At 45.8% G+C, this 24,790-nt stretch overlaps 1 protein-coding gene across 1 annotated transcript in view; it reads left to right on the top strand.

The window, feature by feature from the left end:
* Nucleotides 1-429: 429 nt before the first annotated feature.
* Nucleotides 430-24,790, top strand: part of TMEM243 (transmembrane protein 243) — a 33,111-nt gene continuing 8,750 nt past the window's right edge. The window contains exons 1-2 of the mRNA XM_056573382.1: nucleotides 430-573; nucleotides 14,828-15,065. Of these exons, the coding sequence (XP_056429357.1) occupies nucleotides 14,961-15,065 (105 nt within the window). The 5' untranslated portion in view covers nucleotides 430-573; nucleotides 14,828-14,960. The remainder of the gene's footprint in view (nucleotides 574-14,827; nucleotides 15,066-24,790) is intronic.

The raw sequence follows: 24,790 nt of genomic DNA on the forward strand, positions 1-24,790 counted from the left end.
AGTGCCGCCGGCTCGATCTCCAGCAGAAATTCTGCTCAGAAATTCCACAGTGTGAACCTAGCCTAATTTCAAAGCAGAATTGCAGGCGGAAATTCCGTAGTGTGAACCTAGCCTGTTATCTCCCTATACCAGTGTTTCCCGACCAGGGTGCCTCCAGCTGTTGCCTTTGGCTGTCCGGGCATGCTGAGAGTTGTAGTTTTGCAACAGCTGGAGGTACCCTGTTTGGGAAACACTGCCCTATACTATAACCAGGACCAGCTCTCTGGTCCGCACCCAGAACTTGTCAAGACACAGAATTTCTCATTACACCGGCCAACAACGTGGTGGCTGCGCTAAACGTAAACAAGCAGGGCACTGCCGACAAGTGACGTCACAGGGGGCGTGTTTTTACGTTCACCAGACCTAGCCTCATCACCAATAGGAGGAAAGGGACGCGAACACGCATGTGCAGAGGCCCCCAGCACCGGGCTGTCCTCAGAACGCTGTGCGGGACACGGTTGTCCAGGAAACGATGTGCTGAAGTTGGGGCTGAGGTCTCCTGGAGGCACAGTACTTACCGTCGGGATGCTACAGGTGAAGTGTGACTGCTAAAGCTGTGGGGGGCTTATCTGCTGAACATTGGCAGGGCGAATGCCTATAGCATGGTGTCCGGGCATCTCTACGGCCAGCGGGTGTAGTAAGGAATGGTCTTGGTGGTGGCAGTGAAATGGTTAAGCTGGCTCTGTCCTGTCAGTCTTGTACGGACCAGCCTCACCTATTAGGGATCGGTATCACGTGGGTTCATAGACATGTGATGGAGCACGCTACAGTCTGTGTCCCCTTCATCTGCACCGGGGTTTCCCAACCAATGTGCCTCCAGCTGTTGCAAAACTACAACTCCCAGCATGCCCGGACAGCCGAAGGCTGTCCGGGCATGCTGGAAGTTATAGTTTTGCAACAGCTGGAGGCACCCTGATCTTCACTCTGACATATGGGCTGTGCCCCTGACTGCACTTTTGTATACTATGAGATATACAGAACTGACAGACCTGGGATAGTGGTATAAAAGCTTTTCCATCTCTAAGGCAGGGCTCAAGTCCTGCAGGAACACAAGGGAATGGAGTTCCTGCACTTTTCCCACAGCAGGAACACTGTTCCCATTAGTACGTTCTGCCAGACCAGTCCTTGAGTGGAAATCTTGGGTGAGTTCCCTCCCTTTTTTCCCCTGCTGTAAGGTATTCATCCATGGAGCCCACAGGATCCTGCCAGGGGTGGGTGATCCTTTGCTGCAGGTATCTCCATGGCTCTTCTACCCCAGAGGGGTCAATAGTTGGGGTAAACTGAAGTGTCACCGGCTCTGAGCCCATATTATGCTCCCAGGGCAAGGTTCTTATGGTGGGTCCATGACAGTGTATGTTAGTCCAGCCAAGGATGCAGTAGATGGGAGGGTTGTAAGTCCTACCTGTGCCCATTTATCACTTTTTCAGCCAATAAGTGCCCCTTGCCAACCAATACACAAGGATCAGAAACTGGTGGTTATAGTCACAGTGTATGTGAACCCTTTAAAGGGACAGGCAGACCCCTTTGTTTTAAAGGGGTACTACCGTGCTGACAACTTATCCCCTATCTAAAGGATAGGCGATAAGTTGCCTGATCGCGCGGGGTCCCGCTGCTGGGGACCCCCGCGATCTCGCACGCAGCACCCCGCTCTCATCAGGCCCCGGAGTGAACATCCGCTCCGTGTCTGACGGGGCCGGTGAGCGTGACGTCACAGCTCCGCCCCCTCAATGCAAGTCTATGGCAGGGGCGAGACAGCTGTCTCGATACTCCGGCCCCGTGATCGGCAGTCATCAGACCCGGAGCGACGTTCACTCCGGGGCCTGATGAGAGCGGGGTACTACGTGCGAGATCGCGTGGGGTCCACAGCGGCGGGACCCCGTGCGATCAGGCAACTTATGCCCTATCCTTTAGATAGGGGATAAGTGGTCAGCACAGTAGTACCCCTTTAAAGCAATGCCCTAGTAAAGAGAATTTAGTACATTTGGACCTAATAGACTCGGGGAGATTCATTAAAACCTGTGCAGAGGAAAAGCCGACTACTTGCTCATAGCAACCAATCAGATCGCTTCTTTCATTTTTGAAAATGCCTCTGAAAAATAAAAGAAGAGATCTGATTGGTTGCCTTGAGCAACTGGTGGACTTTCCTAAGCACAGATCTTGGTGAATCCCCCATCTGATGCTGTATCAGATTTACTGAGTGACCAGCGACCCCTGTGTACTTGGCATTCCATACAGAATACAGACTGGCCATATACATGCTGAGTCACATGACCTCCATTTATATAGCGCCATTTATTAACTGTCTGATTTTCCTATAACAACCAATCACAGCTCAGCCTTCATATCATAATGAGCTTTGCTGAGCTGTGATTGGTTGTTACAGGCAAATCTCTTCAGTTTTGGTTTCCGGCAGAAAGATAAATCTGGGCCTTTTTTTCTTTATGGACAATGAACAATAGGGTATGTAATAGGCAATGTCTAGACGTCTTCCTACACAGGATCAATGCAAAGTGAAACCACCCTAGGGAGGAGAAGTATGTGGGTATATGGTTTAAAGGAGTTCTGTAGTGAAAGATAACTTATCCCATATCCAAAGGATAGGAGATAAGTTATAGATTGCGGGGGTCGGGGTCCAACTGCTGGGATCCCCTGAACGGGGCCCCAGCAGTCTGCTGGAAGGGGGCGTGTTAACCCTGCACGGAGTGTCGGCCAACATACCCCCTCCATGTATCCCATAGAGATCCATAGAGGGGGCGTGTCGGCTGTGGCTTCCTGTGGGGTTGGAACGGCCGCTTCCGGCAGACTGCCTGGGGCTCGGTTAGGAGATCGCGGGGGGTTCCAGCGGTTGTTCCCCTGCAATCTATAACTTATCCCCTATCCTTTGGATAGAGGATGAGTTATTTTTTACTGCACTACTCCTTTAACCCCTTAACGACACAGGTCGTATATTTACGTCCTGCGCCGGCTCCTGCGATATGAAGGGGGATCGCACCGCGATCCCGCATCATATCGCTTTGGTCCTGGCGCTCATCAACGGCCGGGACCCGCGGCTAATACCACACATCGCCGATCGCGGAGATGTGCGGTATTAACCCTTTAGAAGCGGCAGTCAAAGCTGACCGCCGCTTCTAAAGTGAAAGTGACCCGGCTGCTCAGTCGGGGTGTTCGGGACCGCCACGGTGAAATCACGGCATCCCGAACAGCTTGCAGGACACCGGGAGGGCCCTTACCTGCCTCCTCGGTGTCCGATCGGCGAATGACTGCTCCGGGCCTGAGATCCAGGCAGAAGCAGTCAAGCTCCGATAACACTGATCACAGGCGTGTTAATACACGCCAGTGATCAGCATAGGAGATCAGTGTGTGCAGTGTTATAGGTCCCTATGGGAGCTATAACACTGCAAAAAAAAAGTTAAAAAGAGGGTTAATAAAGGTCATTTAACCCCTTCCTAATAAAAGTTTGAATCACCCCCCTTTTCCCATAAAAAATAAAACAGTGTAAATAAAAATAAACATATGTGGTATCGCCGCATGCGTAAATGTCCGAACTATAAAAATATATCATTAATTAAACCGCACAATCAATGGCGTACACGCAAAAAAATTCAAAAGTAAAAAAAAAGCGCATTTTTGGTCACTTTTTATACCATTAAAAAATGAATAAAAAGTGATCAAAAAGTCCGATCAAAAATCATACCGATAAAAACTTCAGATCACAGCGCAAAAAATGAGCCCTCATACTGCCCTGTACGTGGAAAAATAAAAAAGTTATAGGGGTCAGAAGAGGACATTTTTAAACGTATACATTTTCCTGCATGTAGTTATGATTTTTTCCAGAAGTCCGACAAAATCAAACCTATATAAGTAGGATATCATTTTAACCGTATGGACCTACAGAATAATAAGGTGTCATTTTTACCGAAATATGCACTGCGTAGAAACGGAAGCCCCCAAAAGTTACAAAATGGCGTTTTTTCTTCGATTTTGTCGCACAATGAATTTTTTTCCGTTTCGCCGTGCATTTTTGGGTAAAATGACTGATGTCACTGCAAAGTAGAATTGGTGACGCAAAAAATAAGCCATCATATGGATTTCTAGGTGGAAAATTGAAAGGGTTATAATTTTTAAAAGGTAAGGAGGAAAAAACGAAAGTGCAAAAACTGAAAAACTCTGAGTCCTTAAGGGGTTAAAGAGGATTCAAAAAAGACTATTGTATGTTGAGGCCATTGTAAGTTGAGGGATCACTGTATTAGTAAATGAAAATAGAACAATGTCTAGTAATTCCGTGTTACTATTGGCACATATTTGCAGTGGACATTTCTGCAGAATGTACAAGAGCAGCTGTACTGGGTGTCACCTTGGAATTAGCATCCAAGATACTATCCTTTTGCCAGCATGTTCTCTCGATAAGCCTCTGTTTGGTGTCAATTGCTTTTTTGATGGCAAGAATCGCATTGAAACATTATAGCTTAACCATAAGTTTCCTTCACGTATATTAAACCTAGGACAGGGATAGGCAACCTTTTGGTAGTGCTGTGCCAAAAAAATTATTTTAGGTCTCTTGGTGTGGCTTTATTATGGGTGTGGCTTACTGTGGCTGGGGTTTGTGGGTGCGTGGCTTGTCAAAGGGTGTTTTTTTTTTTTTTGTTTCCCCCCCAAAAGTTTCCAATAGATTGTCCCTGCTGTAAGGAACTTACAGTGAGGACAATACAAAGAGAGGGGATTGCCCAGAACAGCCAAGAGTATTTGTTTAGCATGGTGAAGCATTTTAATTCAGAGCCCACCATAACTCAAACCCCAGAATCGGACCCCAGTATCACTGCCCTACTTAATACAGACCCCAGAATCAGACCCCACCATAATACAGAGCCCAGAATCAGACCCCATCATAATACAGAGCCCAGAATCAGACCCCACCATAATACAGAGCCCAGAATCAGGCCCCACCATAATACAGACCCCAGAATCAGAGCCCACCATAATACAGACCCCAGAATCAGACCCCACCATAATACAGACCCCAGAATCAGACCCCACCATAATACAGACCCCAGAATCAGACCCCACCATAATACAGACCCCAGAATCAGACCCCACCATAATACAGACCCCAGAATCAGACCCCACCATAATACAGACCCCAGAATCAGACACCACCATAATACAGACCCCAGAATCAGACCCCACCATAATACAGACCCCAGAATCAGACACCACCATAATACAGACCCCAGAATCAGACACCACCATAATACAGACCCCAGAATCAGACACCACCATAATACAGACCCCAGAATCAGACACCACCATAATACAGAGCCCAGAATCAGACACCACCATAATACAGAGCCCAGAATCAGACCCCTCCATAATACAGAGCCCAGAATCAGACCCCTCCATAATACAGAGCCCAGAATCAGACCCCTCCATAATACAGAGCCCAGAATCAGACCCCTCCATAATACAGAGCCCAGAATCAGACCCCTCCATAATACAGAGCCCAGAATCAGACCCCTCCATAATACAGAGCCCAGAATCAGACCCCTCCATAATACAGAGCCCAGAATCAGACCCCTCCATAATACAGACCCCAGAATCAGACCCCTCCATAATACAGACCCCAGAATCAGACCCCTCCATAATACAGACCCCAGAATCAGACCCCTCCATAATACAGACCCCAGAATCAGACCCCTCCATAATACAGACCCCAGAATCAGACCCCTCCATAATACAGACCCCAGAATCAGACCCCTCCATAATACAGACCCCAGAATCAGACCCCTCCATAATACAGACCCCAGAATCAGACCCCTCCATAATACAGACCCCAGAATCAGACCCCTCCATAATACAGACCCCAGAATCAGACCCCACCATAATACAGACCCCAGAATCAGACCCCACCATAATACAGACCCCAGAATCAGACCCCACCATAATACAGACCCCAGAATCAGACCCCACCATAATACAGACCCCAGAATCAGACCCCACCATAATACAGACCCCAGAATCAGACCCCACCATAATACAGACCCCAGAATCAGACCCCACCATAATACAGACCCCAGAATCAGACCCCTCCATAATACAGACCCCAGAATCAGACCCCTCCATAATACAGACCCCAGAATCAGACCCCTCCATAAAACCAGACCCCAGAATCAGACCCCTCCATAAAACCAGACCCCAGAATCAGACCCCTCCATAATACAGACCCCAGAATCAGACCCCACCATAATACAGACCCCAGAATCAGACCCCACCATAATACAGACCCCAGAATCGGACCCCACCATAATACAGACCCCAGAATCGGACCCCACCATAATACAGACCCCAGAATCGGACCCCACCATAATACAGACCCCAGAATCAGACCCCAGTATCACCGCCCTGCATAATACAGACTCGGATTCACCACTCACCATAATACAGACCCCAGAATCGACTTGCTGGTGTACTCACATGTGTCACACTCCCTGATGAAGCGAGATTGCGAAATGGTGTAGGGGTAGTGCGGGTCTATTACATGTGAGTACACCAGCAAGTCTTTGTATTGTTAGTGACTAATGCAGTTTCCTTTTTTTCACTTTATTTCAAGTCAAGGGACAGTATGGTAAATACGGAGGGTTGGGAGATTGTATCTCCACTTCCCCCTTTACCTCTCTCCCTTGTTTTTCCAGCTAAGTCACACCAATCTTTGGACAGTCGCTGTATCACGCTTATGTCTGCATCTTTTTGCACCTTCTATCTGTATTTGTGTAGTTTTTTGCTCTATATGCACTTTTTGCAATTCATTCAGTATACCAGCAGACAGTAATATATGGTGAAGTGCACACGATATTGTAATGACCTTTTGCTATTTTTTTCTGATTGATGCTGAATCTTTTTAATTGTGTTTTAAATTTGTGTATCTCAATAAAGATTTGTTCAATTTGATATATTAGTGCTGTGTTTGGTGTTCTGTGATAGGTTTTCTATACAGAGGGTACGGTCATATATTCAGTACATTCGTTTTGTAGCACACATACGGTCCACACGGTATTGTATTTGTTAATTGCAGTACATTTGGTTATTTATAGGGTCTATCTACATATAGCATAACTATTATAGTAGTCACAAGGTGGGTTTTACATGGTAGCATTTATAGGGTGTTAATTTAATTCATGTAGTTTCACACGTGATAGTGTTTACAGTGCTTTACCTTGTAGATATATTATAGTGTTACAGGGCATACGTTGTAGCATTGGTGCACACACGTTTCATATTGGTAACATACGTATGTAACGGTCGTTGCGTATGCGTTTTTTGCATAGCTTGGTAGCGTGTAATCTTGTCAGCATTTTCTGTGCGTATATGTATTGAGTTTACAATAGAGCTTTCAAATGTATAGGTGATAAAGTTTTTGTTTAGCAGCTTCACGGTATTATGTCATAGCCGTTATATCAATGCCTTATGGCGTTCTACACTCAGAATACGCGTTTGTGGCAGCGATGCCGATCGCTACGCCCATGATATTTGTCGTGCATACGCCTATTGCCTTATACTGTTCATGGACTCTTGCGATACTGTCGGTACTCATGGCATCTATATTGATACGATAGGGGCTTCATTGTGCTTACACTCATGAAATTCATACTGGTCACACGCTCCTAGTTATACTGTTCATACACTCTGGGTTTTGGTACTGTTCACACACTTGGGGCAGGCATACAGTCGTACTCTTTCAAAAAGAAAAAGTGGCACCAAAGAACAATATCCCTGTGCAACAATGGAATCCTGAGGCAATACAAACAGGGCTCTATCCAGGAGACTTGATGCACTGCAATACCTGGGGGTGCAGGTGTAGTATCAAAATGTCCATAAATCAAAGTCGGAGAGAGGACTGGGCTACTGAGGGCTAGGTAGCCCAGTCAGAGAAAGCGCCGGCTGGCGCAAAACTAGTCCGTTTGGCTTCTTTTCCCCTCCACGTCCTCCACCAGATGGAATTGTATTTTACATTCTGAATAAATCTACGATCCACAAGCTATTACAGTGGGTGAGTGCGGTCTTAATATTTTCCTCTCTCCGACTTTGATTTATATACAGTCATACTCTTATAGCAACCATACTGTCTATACGCTCTTGATATTTATACTGTTCACACGCCTGTTCATAATGTTCACATGCTCGGGGCAGGCATACGGTCATACTCTTATAGCAATCATGCTGTCCATACGCTCTTAATATTTATACTGTTCACACGTTCATGGCATGCATACTTTCCATACGCTCATGGCATTTATACTATTCATTCGCTCGGGGCCGCATTCTGGTCACGCTTGTGGTGGGCATACCATTTTAGGCACATTGCATTTATAGTTTACAATAGCTCTTGGCATGTACACGTTTATGGCAGTTATACTGTTCATTAGCCCACGGTATTCATATTGTTCACCAGCTCATAGTACTTGTTATTACATGATCGGGCCATTGACACTATTCATATGCTTAGGGCAGTTATATTGTTTAGGCAATTTGGCGTTTACACGATTCTTATGTTCATGACATACGGGTCATAGCTTCGTGGTAATTTTATATTGTTTTATACATTCATGGCGCTTCACTGTCCATACGTTCGTGGCATTTATAATGCCCTTATGCTCTTGGCACTTATACAGATCATATGCTGACGGCACTCATTTCATTATACGATATTGTTCACATGCTCGTAGTATCCATACTGTTCATACATTCTCAGCAGTTACTGGTCACATACTCGTGGCATTCGTGCTGTCCACATTCATGGAGGTCACCCGGTCTTGCTATCAGGGTATTCTCACTGTTCGTACGATCCTGTTCTTTATACACTCATAGCTTTCATGCGATACATGTAGTCCTGGTGTTTTATGCTGCACATGCGCTTGTGCGTTGGATTCAGGCACTCAGGGCATTTATATTGCGCATGGTGTTATACTGTTTATACGCTCATAATATTATGGTCGTTTCCCATCACACCTACCACTTCTGCAGTGGGTCGGACGACATGGTCGTTCATTTCTGACACATATTCAGAGCAACAGCATCAATGCACATAGGTTGTGTGTACCCCTCAAATCTGCCAAGACTGCAGAGGGATACATTGCTTAGTTGTTGCTACTGACATGTTTTCATGTTTGAGGGACTACAGCACAACACATAGGCGGTTGTTTACCCAGTATACTTGCCACGTCTGCAGGGGGATACATTGGTTACTTGTTTGCTACTGACACATTTTTTCAGAGCAACAACATCACGTCACATAGGCGGTTGTATAGCCTTTTGTACCTGCCACGTCTGCAGGGGGATGCACCACACTGTTGTTGTTACTGACACGTCTTCAAATCAACACCATTTCGACACACAAGTTGTGTTTCCTTTGTACCTGCCACATCAGCAAGGGGATACATTACATAGTCGTTGGTACTGACGCATATTCAGGGCAACAACATCATGACACATAGGTGGCTGGTTTATCCTGCGTACATGACGCCTCTTCAGGGGGATACACCGAGCAGTTGTTATCGACACATCTTCAGAGCGACAACTTTACAACACTTAGGCGGTGGTATACTCTTTATACCTGCCACATCGGCAGGGAGACCCATTGCATAGTTGTTGTTACTGACACGTTTTCAGAGCGACGACGACATCATCACACATAGGCGATTGTCATATCGACCAAACGCGACACGGCGGCATGGGATTTCGCGAGCACTTGTTAAGGTCACATCACAACAACATCACAACACACAGACGGTGGTATACCCATCATACCTGCCACATTTGCAAGGGGATACGATGCATAGTTGCCATACTGACACATTTCCAGAGTGTCAACATCAACGCACATAGGCGGTTGTATACCGATCATACGTGGCTCGGCTGCAGGGGAATTCTCTGCACAGTTGTTGTTATGGTCACGTCTTCAGTACAATAACATCACATTTTCTGGGCAGCAACAGCACGACATAAAGGTGGCTGGATACTCTTTGTATCTAATACGGCTAGAGGAGGATGCACTGCAGGATTGTTGATAATGACATGCGGTTGGAATACCAGCGGCATAGCGCATAAGGGCTGTAGTCCCTTCATATCTACAACACCGGAAGGGGGATACACTGTGTAGCTATTGTCCTTAACACGCTTTCTGAGTTATAGTTTCATGACACAAAAAAATAAATAAATAAAATTAATGGGAATCAATGCTTATGCCGGATCTGTCACGTGTACAGGCACGAGGGTACGCAAGGAACTGTTACACACGTACAATGATTACAAAAAGACCTATCCCGTCTACAGGCAGAAAAGACCTGGTAAAGGTGCAGGCATGATGGTTCTCGAATAGAACTACTGGTTCGAGGTTACACAAGGCACTGTCACGGTTACAGACACGATGGAGATGAAGTGATCTGTCAATCACGGCAGCACGTCACCCCAGAGTTCAGTTTTGGGGTAGAAGTTTGGCGGTTCAAGGTTGGGTCAGTGTTCAGGAAGGGGTTATTTGAGTATAGTCGATGCTACATTGTAGGGATCGACCGATATAGTTTTTTTTTTTTAGTGCCGATAATCGGTGGAGGTTAGGGCCAATAGCCGATAACTTATACCGATATTCTGGTATAAGTTATCTGCTATTTATCCCCCCGCGACACCGCTGCAGATCATTGATTTAAAGCGGGCGCTTTAAATCAATGAACTGCAGTGGCTTTTGCGGTGCCATAGATCACCGCCGCCACCCGCTTCTCTCCCCCTGCCTGTCCTGAGTCCTATCACCGCTCCACGCCGCCGCGCCGTGTCGCACCCCCCACCGCGTCGCACCCCCCCACCGCCCCGGCCCCATTGTCTCCCCCATCCCCGGTTCTATAATTACCTGGGCCCGGGGTCCACTCTACATCTGGCTCCAGTGGTGTCCTCCTGAGCTGTCACTGTGCACACTGACGGTCACGTCGCGCACGTCACGTCACCGCGGTGCGGTTTGGGGGGGGGGGGGGGCGGGCATTATGCGGTATGCCGATACCGATAATGCCCAAAATCGTGATTATCGGCCACGGTCGATCCCTACTACATTGTCCACTCATAGTCCTGGCCTGTCTACAGGTATAATGGTGATGCAAGGTTCGATTACTCACAACAGGCCAATGCTTCGGAGTACAGTGGGTGGGTAGTTCATGGTATAGCTGTCAGATAGTTCAGCTAGTCTTTAGGTAAATTTTCGAGCTCAGTTCTGGTCATAGGTAAATATGCACTTCATGGTCAAGGTCTGTCATGGGATCAGGTTACTGTGTGTCATTTGGCCAACAGTTTGGGTCTGGCCTCGAAAATAGGGATCGGATAGTGTAGTTTAGTTTAGGCCTGATAGTTCTCTTGGTTTAATGACACGTCAGTGGGTTTAGCTTGTATGCTAGCACGGTCTAGAGTTAGGGCTGGTTTATTCTTCAGAGTAGGTATAGTGGTCATAGCTACCCATCACTAGGTAGAGCCTTCATTCATAATTAATTGGTTGATTCTACTGTCATAGGGTCGGTATTAGGGTTTTCAGGGGGTGGGGTTTGTTTATGAGGTTTATGCATTCTTCTACTTAACCGGCCAGGTCAGGTGTTTTTGCCGTCTAAAGGCCTGCCCTCGGTCGCGACTATGGGCACAAGTTTAGCCGCTGTTGTCAGGTTAACATTCCAGGTAGGTCCATAGGACGTTTGTGATGTGAACGTGAGGGGAAGTTTGCTCTGACCACGTTACAGTTCGTTCTCCCATAAGATCATTGATCATCACTTTGGGAGGTAACCATCGGGAATTCTCAGGTCACCCTTATTCACATTGGGGCAGCATCGGCAGCGTCACAACACAAGGTTCCTCCGCACATTATACAGAAGTCAGGCGGCATGCTACTCATGTCCCAAATCCCCACAACAACATGGGTTATGTCTTCAGATACTTGGTATTGTAATTCCAATACATTATTTTCATCCTACATGGTTTTGTATTTTGCCCTCTAATGGCTAATCCTCGGTCGCGGTTTTTGGGCACAGTTCAACCACTTTACTATACAGTCTTATGCATATGTGTTATTAGTTTCATTACAGAACCACCTAAGAAGTGTTATCTACTGGTGTAGGTAAGTCTTGCTGGTTCACGTATGGAGTCCCAACCACAAATAAAATGTAGGGAAACCTTAGTGAATACCGTGGAAAAATCTGTTTGGGGAGGAAACTACACTCCACTCTCAGTAAATCAGGGCCATTGTGTGAGCTCCCGGTAGGAGAAAGTGGGCGTTCCTCAGCAGGCGCGACGTCACTGAAGCCAGCGAGATCTGTGCCTTGCCATGCCCCGCAACCACTTCCTGAGTTTGGTCTTCTGCCAGGTCGGGACAAGACCAAACTAACTGTTTGACTTGTGCAGGGAACAGAACAGGGCCACGTAGTGGCCGTTTTTTCTATCACATTAAGAACATATGTTGAGAATTTTAACAGCAAGTAATAGCAAAGTGTCTGATTACATAAGGTACAATATATTAAAAGTTTAGTTTGGTAACAGATACCATTTAAGAAAAAAAAACAAAAACAAAAAAACCTGGATCTGCCACTCATCTTATTACTGGCTAAGGCGGGACATTGCAGGCGGGCAATTAGCTGAGCTGCAGTGTGACGACTGACACTTCGACCACAAGACGCAGGATGAAGACTGCAGCAGAGGACAGGAGACCGATACCGAGGGAGCAGCGAAATGCAAGTCCAGTTTTGTTGTTTGTTTGTTTATTTATTTTTTATGTTGGCATTTTAAAGGGAATCTATCTATTTATTTATTTATTTATTTTATTTTTTTTTTGCTTTCCAAACCACAAGCATGAAACAAGCAAGGACTTATCCACTACAATGTACTAATAGACTTCTCTCTACATTTCTGTGCTTGAATGACAGGTCTTTCCCAGTGAGCGTATAGAGAGACCTGTCAGTCAAGCCCAGCACACAGTTTTACCAGTATGTTGGCAAGAAAATGATATGCCTATACTGTTTTGTTTCTCATTGTAGGCAATAATCCTAGTGGAAAGATGTGTATTCTCTGGACTCCTGCATGGCAAATCTGTCCAGTCATGCAGCACTTTATTTTGGCTGTGATATTGATAGTCACTTAATATTGTAGATTAGGGTGATCATTTGTGACTTGTGCTCTTTGATCCAATGGTCAGTCACAACATTGAAGTTGCCATCCTAATATTTTGTAGCCCCCCCTTGTACCTTCATAATAGCTCTGAGGCATCAAAGCATGGACTATCCAAGATCTCTGAATTTGTTCTGTTGTATCTGGCACCAAGAGATTAGCAGAAGGTTATTTAACCCCTAGAGAACATGTGACTTACATGTAAGTTGCTGCTGCCTGTTGCTTAGTGCACAGCGACATACATGTACATCACATTGTACAGTAAATCTACAAAGCGAGCACAGGAGCTGCCCTTGCTTCATAGACAGTGAGTGATGACTGCTATCAGCAGTAAATAAGCAACATTGTTAATCACATTGATGTCATCACCAAGTCCCCCTCCCCGCCGTTTCCATTTACAATTTCTATGCACTCAGCTGAGCGTATATATGTATGGGGGAGAGATCGGGCGAAAGCGTTGTTAGCAGAATGAGCATTTGCCTGACAGCTGTCTTATGTGCATGGCCCACCTAAAGGGGTATTCCGGGTAACTCAACCTATCTCTCCACAGAATAGGGATATGTGTCGGATCGTGGGAAGGTCCATTCGCTGGGACTACCTGCGACCTCCTGTAGGGGGTCCTGTCTCAGCCAGGTGATTGGCTGGCTGAGCGGGCAGTCACTCCTGCTTGTCTCCAAGGATGGGGGCCAAAACGTTATAAGGGAGGGCGAGTTGCCAGGACCCCATGCAGGAGATCGTGGGGGTTCCAGCTGTCACTCTTCCTACCCCACTTATTGCAATTCGGCACTCAAATGGGCACTCTCATTAAAACAAATTTTTACTATTGCACTCCTTATGGTAAATCAAAAATCTTTCTAATGTACTTTGTTTTATAAAAAATGAATTTTTCTATGTTTTATTTGTGTTTTAAAAAAAGCTGACACTAGGTGTCTCCCCACTTGTCCAGAGCACATTTCCCCCCAATTTCCCCACACTCACTTTGGACTCCTGCTGGCCTGGCAGAAGTCCAAAATTAGGAAATGCAGTCTGGAGTGCTGAGGGGGGGGGGGGGGGGGGGGGGGTGTATGCAGCCTTAGACGATCAGAGCTCATCTCACACACTGAACTGCTCTGGGCTGTGTGTAGCGGAGTGAGGGAGGAAGTCCTCCCCTGTATGGCTTCAGATGATGTCAATGCCCCTTCTATGTCTGCGAATCTGACCTGAGACTGAGCAGAAAATACAAAGCAATATCAAGGTAGAAAACTAAAAAAAAATAAAAAAATAAAGGCAGGGGGTGGTTTATCATGATGGGACAGTGAACTGGGAGGATTTTAAAATTTAACAAGCTCCTGAGAGGTACTCTTTGAGTTCCCCTGTATTACCCCTTTAATATTTCCCACAGGTGCTATTATCACATAATAATTGATGTTATTTACATCTGTCAAAATGCTATGTATACTTTTCTGGATGAAATTGCCAGTAATACGAATGTGAGTATTTTGTTAATCTTTATACTGTATGCTGTATGCTGTGAGTAAATTGCCCTTGCTCGCACCTTTCATTGCTCGGACATTTCAACACAGCTCTTCACTTCAGCACTTGACTCTCTTCTATGTTCTTTCTGTGTTTTCAGACCAATCACCATGATGTGAACATTCCAAGCGTTAAACAAGTAGTGGAACTCGGGTGCTTCCTGCGGGCAGACTTTCTTTACTATGTTCTGAAGGTGCCAGGTGTATGCTTTAATACACAAAAACACTAAGTTAATGACTGAAGAACATACGCCTTTTATAATGGAGGACTATACCACCAGGACCTATGGAACCGGTGGCCTGGACAACAGACCTTTGTTTGGGGAAACCTCTGCAAGGGTAGGTACTTGCAGCCAATGCAGTCTTACTGGGAGCACTACATGTGTAAGGCCCTGTTCAGCTGTGGTGTCAGCAGTGTTCTTTATTTATGCTCTCATACCTGTCATCTTCTGGAACAAAATATGGACTTTCTGTATGTAGGTTATGGTCACATTCACATGTAGTTTTTGGTGCAGTTTTGTTTTTCTTTACCCAAAGCCAGGGGCAATCCAAACATATCCACACACATGTGTGTATCCAGTCTAAGGGCAGGGTCATAATGCCAGTCACTAGAGCGAGCTCCCTGCTGCGGCCACAGGCCACAGCAGGGAGCTTGCTCTAGTGACTGGCGTAGGCGTATCCCCACCGTGAAACATGCTGTGGATGCACTATGTGTGACCCTATCCTAAAGGTGGACTTCTTCTTTTATCAGAGCATTGAGAGAAAAATTGATCAAACTCATCTACCATGTCTAGGAGCGGTTAAAGCAAAGTATTCTTATGAAATGAAAAATCTTGTTGTAAGAGCCCTTATGTTATCTTGAAATAGTTTGCTGTGTAGCGTATTTTCCATAAAAGACGTAATGGGAGAGGATTGCAACATCTATTGAGCTTGTGCAATAGTCATGAAATTCATTTGATGTTGGTTCTGGTGCATCTTGGATCATATGACTAATTAAACCTTGATGTTTTCTCGTCCAGCCAAGCACTGTTAAAGGGGTTATCCAGGAAAAATCAACTGGCTCCAGAAAGTTAAATAGATATTTGTAAATTACTTCTAGTGAAAAATCTTAATCCTTTCAGTACTTATGAGCTGTTGAAGTTGAGTTGTTCCTTTCTGTCTAAGTGGTCTCTGATGACACCTGTCTCGGGAGTAGAAGCAAATCCCCATAGCAAACCACTTCTACTCTATGCTGTTCCCGAGAGAAGCAGAGATGTCAGCAGAGAGCACTGTTGCCATACAGAAAAGAACAACTCAACTTCAGCAGCTGATAATTATTGGAAGGATTAAGATTTTTTAATAGAAGTAATTTACCAATCTGTTTTACTTTCTGGAGCCAGTTGATATATTAAAAAAAAAAAAAAAAAATGTTTTTTCCCCTGGAATACCCCCTTTGAGATTTGACTCTGACCCTATTATGCCAGGCAGCTATGCATATATGGTCTACCTCGTGAATGAGAGACATGGAAGCCTGCAGATCAGTTTATTTTTACCTAAAGTCTACATTCACACGTGCATATTTTTACTGCAGATTTTGCTGCCCATTGACCTTGGCTGAAGTAGATCTGCATGTGTGAACGCACCAAAAATAAGAAACATGCTAGTTGATATAATACATGGCCTTTTTTGCCATTTCTGTTTCTCAAAAGGCGCCACTAAAATGGCCACCATTACAGCTCGCCTAGATATTTGACGTTCTGGACTGTTAAAGGGAATCTGTCAGCTGTAATAGAACTGTATGATAGTGGTCGCCAAACTTCCTAAATCACCTTTTTATTTAGCCAAGTGTCAAGGAGGCGGGGCTGATCTTCTCAAGTGCTACATCCTGGCACACCACCTCGCTTGCCCTCTCATCTTAGCACCAACTTGACTGTCAGATTCCCCACAATCTTAAAGGGGTTGGCCCTTGAAGGTTGGTAAAATACAGTACATATACGTAAAGGAGGAGAATTGTGCTGTTTTAAAGTAATTTACATCCCTGTAGAGTTCTTCTCCCTATGGATCTGATCACTTCCTGGTTTCCTCTCTGAACTGTGACTCGGCTGTTGCCAGGCAACACAGCACATACTTACCCACAATCCCTCTAGATTGCATGTGCAGTGGAGACTAAGCCAGTATTTTCTAGACAGACGAGGAGATTGCAGTTCTACTGAGCATGTGTAACCAAGGACAATAGTGATCAAAACAATGCAGGCACGTGGGGAATGAGGAAGTCAGTCTCTCAAGCATTACATTTTCATAAATGCTTGAACATTGGAAATAGGTTTAATTTCACATAATGCATCAGTTTGTAAGACAACACCTATATAGTGTGCATAGCTTTTAAAAAATACTTTTGACATGTCATAGTCAGGCCAGGACTTGTTGCCATAATATAGGCCAGTGTTTCCCAACCAGGCTGCCTCCAGCTGTTGCAAAACTACAACTCCCAGCATGCCCGGACAGCCAAAGGCTGTCTGGGCATGCTAGGAGTTGTAGTTTTGCAACAGCCTGAGGCACCCTGGTTGGGAAACGCTGATATAGGCACTAAAATGTGTCTGTATTATACTAGTGCGAATCCACTGTATTATACTAGTCTGAATAAACTAGCTGCAGCAGTGGCTTAAATGGGCATGGTCATTAACATTTTTTTTTTCTTCATATGTTGTAGTACTTATGTAGGGGGATACAGGGTGATCTGTCACAAAGACCGGGATCACCGAACAGTGTGTTGTCTTCCTGGCGCTAGAGTTCGGCACATCGCGGATTGGGTTAACAGGTTGCTGGGTGGGGCTGGAGAGGACCCAGCAGTCATGGTACATATTGGCACCAATGATAAAGTAAGAGTTAGGTGGAGTGTCCTGAAAAATTATTTCAGGGACTTAGGCCGCAAGCTTAAGGCAAGGACCTCCAAGGTAATATTTTCTGAAATATTACCTGTACCACGAGCCACATCAGAGAGGCAGCGGGAGATTAGGGAGGTAAACAAGTGGCTCAGAAGCCTGTGTAGGAAGGAGGGGTTTTTGTTCATGGAGAACTGGGCCGACTTCTCTGTCTAATTCTGGCTCTACCGTAGGGACGGACTGCACCTCAATGGGAAGGGTGCATCTGTGCTTGGGGAGAAGATGGCTAGAAGGGTGGAGGAGTGTTTAAACTAGGGACTGGGGGGGACGGAACCTACAACATAGAGGTGGAAGATAGTGTAGATAGAGAGGGGGGACTTATTAATGTACTTGGGGGTGGAGGGGGGTGTTAGAATAGCTAATAGGAATAGGCTTCATAGGAAGAAAAAACATACACCATTGAATTGCATGTTGACTAATGCCAGAAGTCTGACCAATAAAACAGGAACTGGAGTGGTTGATGTCTGAGGAGGATTATGACATAGAGGGTAGAACAGAGACTTGGTTGAACAATAGCTGTGACTGGGAGGTCAACATACAGGGTTATAGTCTATTCAGGAAGGATCGGACAAAACGGAAAGGGGGAGGAGTTTGTCTTTATGTGAAATCAAGTCTGAAGGCCGCACTGTGGGAGGATATATGGGCGGAAAACGATAATGTGGAGTCATTATGGGTAGAAATATATAGAGATAAAAATAAAATAAATCCTGATAGGGGTTTGCTATAAGCCACCAAACATAATGGAAGAGGCAGAAGATCAATTACTGAGGGAAATAAACAAGGCAGCAAATCCTAATGAGGTGATAATAATGGGGGACGTTAACTATCCTGATATAAACTGGGAGACTGAGACCTGTGAATCTCATAAAGGAAACGGGTTTCTGACTATAGCTAAAGACAATTATCTGTCCCAAATGGTGCAGGGCCCGACCAGAGGGGCACCCTACTAGACTTAATAGGAAAACGCAACTGTCACCACCGTACAGGTAAAGAGGTGCAGTTGCATAGAGAAGAATGTGCAGTAAATGCAGGTGCTTTTACTCATTTGCAGCGGTCTGTAAAGGAAAATTCTTACTTTATTCTGATGCCGGGCCACAGTCAGATGGGCCGGCCGACTCCCGCAGCGGCACGCCCCATCTTCACCTCCTCTCTGCTCCTAGCATGGAGCGCTGCACATCAATCTTGCTGATCCTGCATGATTGACGTGCAGCGCTCCATGCTAAGAGCAGAAAGGAGGTGGAGAGATCTGACTGTGGCCCGGCATCAGAATAAAGTAAGAATTTTCCTTTACAGACCGCTGCGAATGAGTAAAAGCACTTTACTCACATTTACTGCACATTCTTCTCTATGCAATGCTAACTGCACCTCTTTACCTGTACGGTGGTGACAGTTGCACTTTAACCAACAGACCTGACAGAGTAACTAATGTGCAAGTAGAAGGACACCTAGAAAATAGTGATCATAATATAATACACATAATATAATATAACTTGTTCTTCAATAAGGGAATCTCTCGAGGGACCACAAAAAAATGAACTTTAGGAAGGCAAAGTTCGATCTACTCAGAGAAGCTCTTAACAATATAAAATGGGATAATGTCCTCATAAACAAGAATAATGACACTAAATGGGAGACTTTTAGGAAGATCTTAAATTCTCAATGTAAGATGTATATACCTTATGGGAATAAAAGGGTCAGAAATAAAAGAAAACCAATATGGATGAATAAAAATGTTAAGGGGGCAATAAATGACAAAAATAAAGCATTTAAACTACTAAAACAGGACAGCAGTGAAGAAGCATTAAAAAGCTATAGAGAAAAATGTAAAATATGTACAAAACAGATAAAAGACGCAAAAATAGAGATGGACTCCTTGCCAAAGAGAGTAAAACTAACTCCAAAATGTTCTTTAATTATATAAATAACAAAAAGGTTAAAAATGAAAGTTTACACCCTTTAATAAATGATGAGTAAGAAATTACAGACGGGGATCAGGAAAAAGCAAATATATTAAACAAATTCTTCACTGTATTCACCGAGTAAAATTAAATGCCAGGTGAAATACAGTGAGATAAGGTAAACTCCCCAGTACAGGTCACCTGTCTAACCCAGGAAGAAGTACAGTGCTGCCTACAAAAAATCAAAATAGACAAATCACCAGGTCCAGATGGCATTCACCTCCGAGTTCTAAAGGAATTAAGTAATGTAATAGACAGACCCCTGTTTTTAATATTCAGGGACTGTTCCCCAGGACTGGTGCATGGCAAATGTAGTGTCAATATTTAAAAAGGGGACAAAAGGTGACCCCGGGAATTATAGACCTGTTTGTTTAACCTCCGTTGTATGTAAATTGTTTGAGGGTTTTCTAAGAGATGCTATTTTGGAATATCTTGATAAAAATAAATGTATGACTCCATATCAGCATGGCTTGATCAGCTTTTCTGAGGAGGTGAGCTCCAGACTGGACCAGGGGCAGTCGCTGGATGTCGTATATCTGGATTTTTCCAAAGCATTTGATACGGTTCCACTAAAAAGATTGGTGCATAAAATGAGAAGGATTGGGCTGGGGGAGAATGTGTGCAAGTGGGTAAGTAACTGGCTCAATGATAGGAAACAGAGGGTGGTTATGAATGGTACTTTTTCTGTTTCGGTGACTGTTACTAGTGGGGTACCACAGGGGTCTGTCTTGGGTCCTGTTCTATTTAATATATTTATTAATGACCTTGTAGAGGGGTTGAATAGTAAAGTAACAATCTTTGCAGATGATACTAAACTCTGTAAAGCGGTAAACACTATAGAGGACAGTGCACTGTTACAAATGGATCTGGATAGGTTGTAGGTTTGGGCTGAGAAGTGGTAAATGAGGTTCAACACTGAAAAATGTAAGGTTATGCACATGGGGAAGAGAAATCCGGGCTGGGATTATGTATTAAATGAGCGAACACTTGGGACAACTGACGTGGAAAAATACTTAGGGGTCTTAGTTAATAGTAAACTTAGCGGGGGGCGTGGCTTGTGCAGCGGTCTGAGCGGTCGCATGTAGCGGTAGCTCCCGCACCGAACCTGGGATATCCTTCTCCTGTTTAGTATCCTGACTCCCGAGACACCACCTGGACGTACCGGAACCATGGGGCGCACTAATAAGGCTGACCAGAACCGGAACAAAGATAAATCTGCAGTGGCCCCGGAGCCGGAGGATGTGGAGGACGATTATCCTGAGTCCAGAAGCCCCGAGGACCCCGGCTCAGATCTTGCCTTGAAGCAGGTGACAGAACAACTACTCCAAGCGATCTCGTCCTGCCAGACGACGCTCACAGGGAAGCTGGAGGAGGTGAAGGTGGACGTGGGCCTGCTGCGTCAGGACCTGCAGAATGTACGAGGCCGGTTGGTGCAGGTCGAGGACCGCGTCTCTACTCTGGAGGATACGGTATCCCCGATGCCGAATACTATCTCCACGTTGGAAACGCAGTTTTCCATGTGCAAACAGAAGCAGGATGATCTGGAGAACAGACTGCATAGGAATAATGTTCGCATCATTGGACTACCTGAGCGGGCTGAAGGTCAGGCGCCGGCCATGTTTGCTGACCGGGGGTTCCGTGAGTTGTTCCCCAATGCCCCATTCTCCGTGGCGTTTACAGTTGAGAGGGCCCATAGGGTCCCGGCCCGGGCTCCACCACCTGGGGCCCCTCCTAGGCCGTTCTTGGCCCGTATCCTGAACTGTAACGACTATGATTTATTACTGCGTCAGGCTCGACAATTAGGGGACATCACCTATGATAATGTGAAAGTATCCTTTTTCCCAGACTTTTCTGCTGATTTACAGAAAAAGAGGGCAACCTTTGCTACTGTGAAGGCGCGTCTTCGAGAATTGCAAATTTCTTACTCAATGGCATATCCTGCCCGCCTGCGGGTACAAGATGGAGATCGAGCGGTTTCTTCACTGATCCAGCGGAGGTGTTGGAATGGCTGCGCAGAAGGAGAGGAGCTTCCCCCCGCATGGTGGCATGAGTGATCCTGCTAGTCCTGATCCCTTTATTCATGTTTGCTCCCCGTTACACAGCGCCCTGGCCCTGATGGGTGGTAGTTGAAGCCATTCCCGGTGGTGGGAGGGAGACTCCGCTTTATTGATAACATCCCGGGTTCACCCCCGTATATAGAAGTCACCTTTATTACATCTACAGACTATGGTGAGCTTGTTATAGCTGGTTGAATACTGGACTTGGGTTTTTGACTATGTGTTTTCATGGGATGCTACGGTATCTCAATTTTTGGGTTTTCAATTGGTTAATGGTTTTGGCCCGCACTTATGATTTTTTGCTGGGGAATGTATGGTATGTGTTGCTTCTGGGGGGTGGGGGTGGGGGGTGGGGGGGGGGTGGCCTCGGGGAGGGAGGGGAGGTGGGGGTGTCTTAACTTTCTGTTTAATGCTCTTTTTTGTTTTCTTTAATGATGGCTGCTTATAGAGTGATGTCCTGGAATGTTAGGGGATTGGGGTCCCCTAAAAAGAGGGTATTAGTCTTTTCTCATATACGGAAATTTCAACCACAGATAGTGTGTCTACAAGAGACTCATCTCGTCCCATCCAGGTGTCACCTCCTGGGGAGGCCGTGGGTGCAGTGGCGAGCTCACTCCTGCCACACGTCCTTCTCACGGGGTGTCTCCCTGTTGATACATAGATCCCTTAGATGGGAGCCCGTTACTGTCAAGGTCGACCCCTTAGGTCGTTTTATATTGGTCCACGCCTATGTGAATAATGACCCCTTAATCCTGATTGGTATTTATAATCCCCCGCCAGCTACGTTAGAGGTGTTCCACATAGCAATATCCTTTGCAGCAGCGTACCCGGGTGTTAAATGTCTGTGTTTGGGGGACTTCAATCTAATTCCAAATATGTCTATAGACCGCCATGTGGGGTGTCTGGGTAACCCTTCCGGGGGCCCCAGTCCCTTCGCGGCTCTCATGCTCGAGGTGGGTTGGATTGATTTATTTAGGGTTAGGCACCCAAGTGCAAGAGTTTATTCCTGTTATAACTTAGGGCATAACTCTCTATCCCGTATAGATCACGCTTTTGGATCCTCCGCTTTGGCGGGGGTGGTGTCCGAGATTTATTACCATACCAGAGCTATTTCTGACCATTCACCCCTGTTACTTTCAATTAATGTCCCTTCTGTTTCTGTTCATAGAAGATGGAAGGTGCATCCCTTTTGGCTGCAGCTTTTAGATCCGGTGGACAGGATCCCTGACCAACTGCAGGTATTTCTGGGGACACAGGACTGTGAGACGGACCCTGGTATACTGTGGGAAAATCTGAAAGCATACTTGAGAGGTTGTCTTAGATCATCCATCTCTTATCTGAAGAGGGAAACCTCAGTCAGAGAGGAGGAACTGGCGGAGCGGTGTGCTGGATTGGAGGCCAGGTACACGGAGGATCCTACAGACGCTCATAGGGAAGCTTGGCTTGCCATGGGTAGGACATATTTACAACATCTAAATGAGAAAATGAACCGTAAGTTGTTTTTCTCTAAACAATTCTTCTTCGAGCATGGCAACCAGTCCAGCAAACTTTTAGCTCAACTGGTGAGACAGGATAAGGCCGCTCCCCCTATTCTCCACATTTTATCCTCTGCTGGGACGGTTCTACTGGACTCTACCAGTATTGCTGATAGGTTTGCTGACTTTAACATTGACCTATATAGATCTAGAGTGACGTACTCGACTTCTGACCTGTTGGACTACCTGGCGAGGATTACATTTCCCAGACTTTCGGACGTGGATAGGGAGGACTTGGACAGGGACATTACGACTGACAACATCGAGGAGGCTGTGACTGGGATGACTGGGGGCAAGGCCGCGGGTCCTGATGGGCTTCCTTTGGAGGTCTATATTAAGTATCTTCCTCAGGTGGCCAGCAGTTTGCAGTCTATGTATAGCAACGCATTTGTGTCTGGGTCCTTACCGGCTTCTCTATGTGAGGCTACCATAGTGGTTCTCCTTAAGCCCGATAAGGACCCCTTGGATTGTGGGTCGTACAGACCAATATCGTTGCTGAATATTGACTACAAAATACTCACAAAGATATTAGCATTGCGCCTGAATAAATGTATACGGACCATTATTCATGAAGATCAGTCCGGCTTTATGCCGGGCAGATCCACTACTGACCATATAAGAAGGGTCCAGACGGCGGTGCAATTGGGGTCCGCATTGGAACAGGACTGGGCTTTGGCCTCGCTTGACGCGGCCAAGGCCTTTGATTCAGTTGAATGGCCTTGTCTCCTGGCAGTACTACAGAAGTTTGGCTTTGGAGCTAAGTTCATTCGCTGGATACGTATTCTTTACACGAATCCCAGGGCGCAAGTATGTGTTAATGGTATTTGCTCTACCCTTTTTAGTCTTGGGAGGGGTACCAGACAAGGGTGTCCGCTCTCGCCCCTGTTGTATGCTATTGCGGCGGAGCCCTTGGCTAAACAAATTAGACAGGACCGGGATGTTTCCGGTATAGTGTATGGTGGTAGGGAGGACCGAATTGGTTTATATGCTGATGACATGGTCTTGTTCTTGAGTAACCCAGCGGTCCTCACTCCCTCTAGTCATATCTACGATAGATAGATTTGGTGTATACTCTGGTCTTGTTATTAACTGGTCCAAGTCCTTTTTACTTCCTCTTCGGCCTTCGTTTTTGCGGGCCTCCAGGTGGTCGAACAGTTTAAGTATCTGGGTATTTTGGTCCATAGAGATATGTCTAATGACTTTGCATTAAACGCCCTCCCACTCCTCTCCTTGATTAAAGACAAATTTAAGATCTGGGGTGCTTTGCCTCTGTCTGTCCCGGGCCGGATAAACTTGATCAAAATGATCATTTTGCCTAAATGTCTCTACATTCTGGAGCATGCTGCTACTCCCGTGCCCATGTCCTTCTTTAAGTCCCTCCACTCGCTTTTACCTTCTTTTATCTGGGGCAATTCCCGGTCTAAATTGACGTTGGTTACCTTGCAGCGCATGAAGGCCCGGGCGGGTTACGCCCTCCCGGACTTCCAGGCGTACTACTTGGCTGGACAATTGAGGCTACTTCGCTCATGGGTCAGGACGGAGCCACTACCCAACTCGGAACACCACCTTGCCCATTATGCTCATCAGACCCAT

This window comes from Hyla sarda, chromosome 4, assembly GCF_029499605.1.
Source record: "Hyla sarda isolate aHylSar1 chromosome 4, aHylSar1.hap1, whole genome shotgun sequence".
Lineage (NCBI taxonomy): Eukaryota > Metazoa > Chordata > Amphibia > Anura > Hylidae > Hyla > Hyla sarda.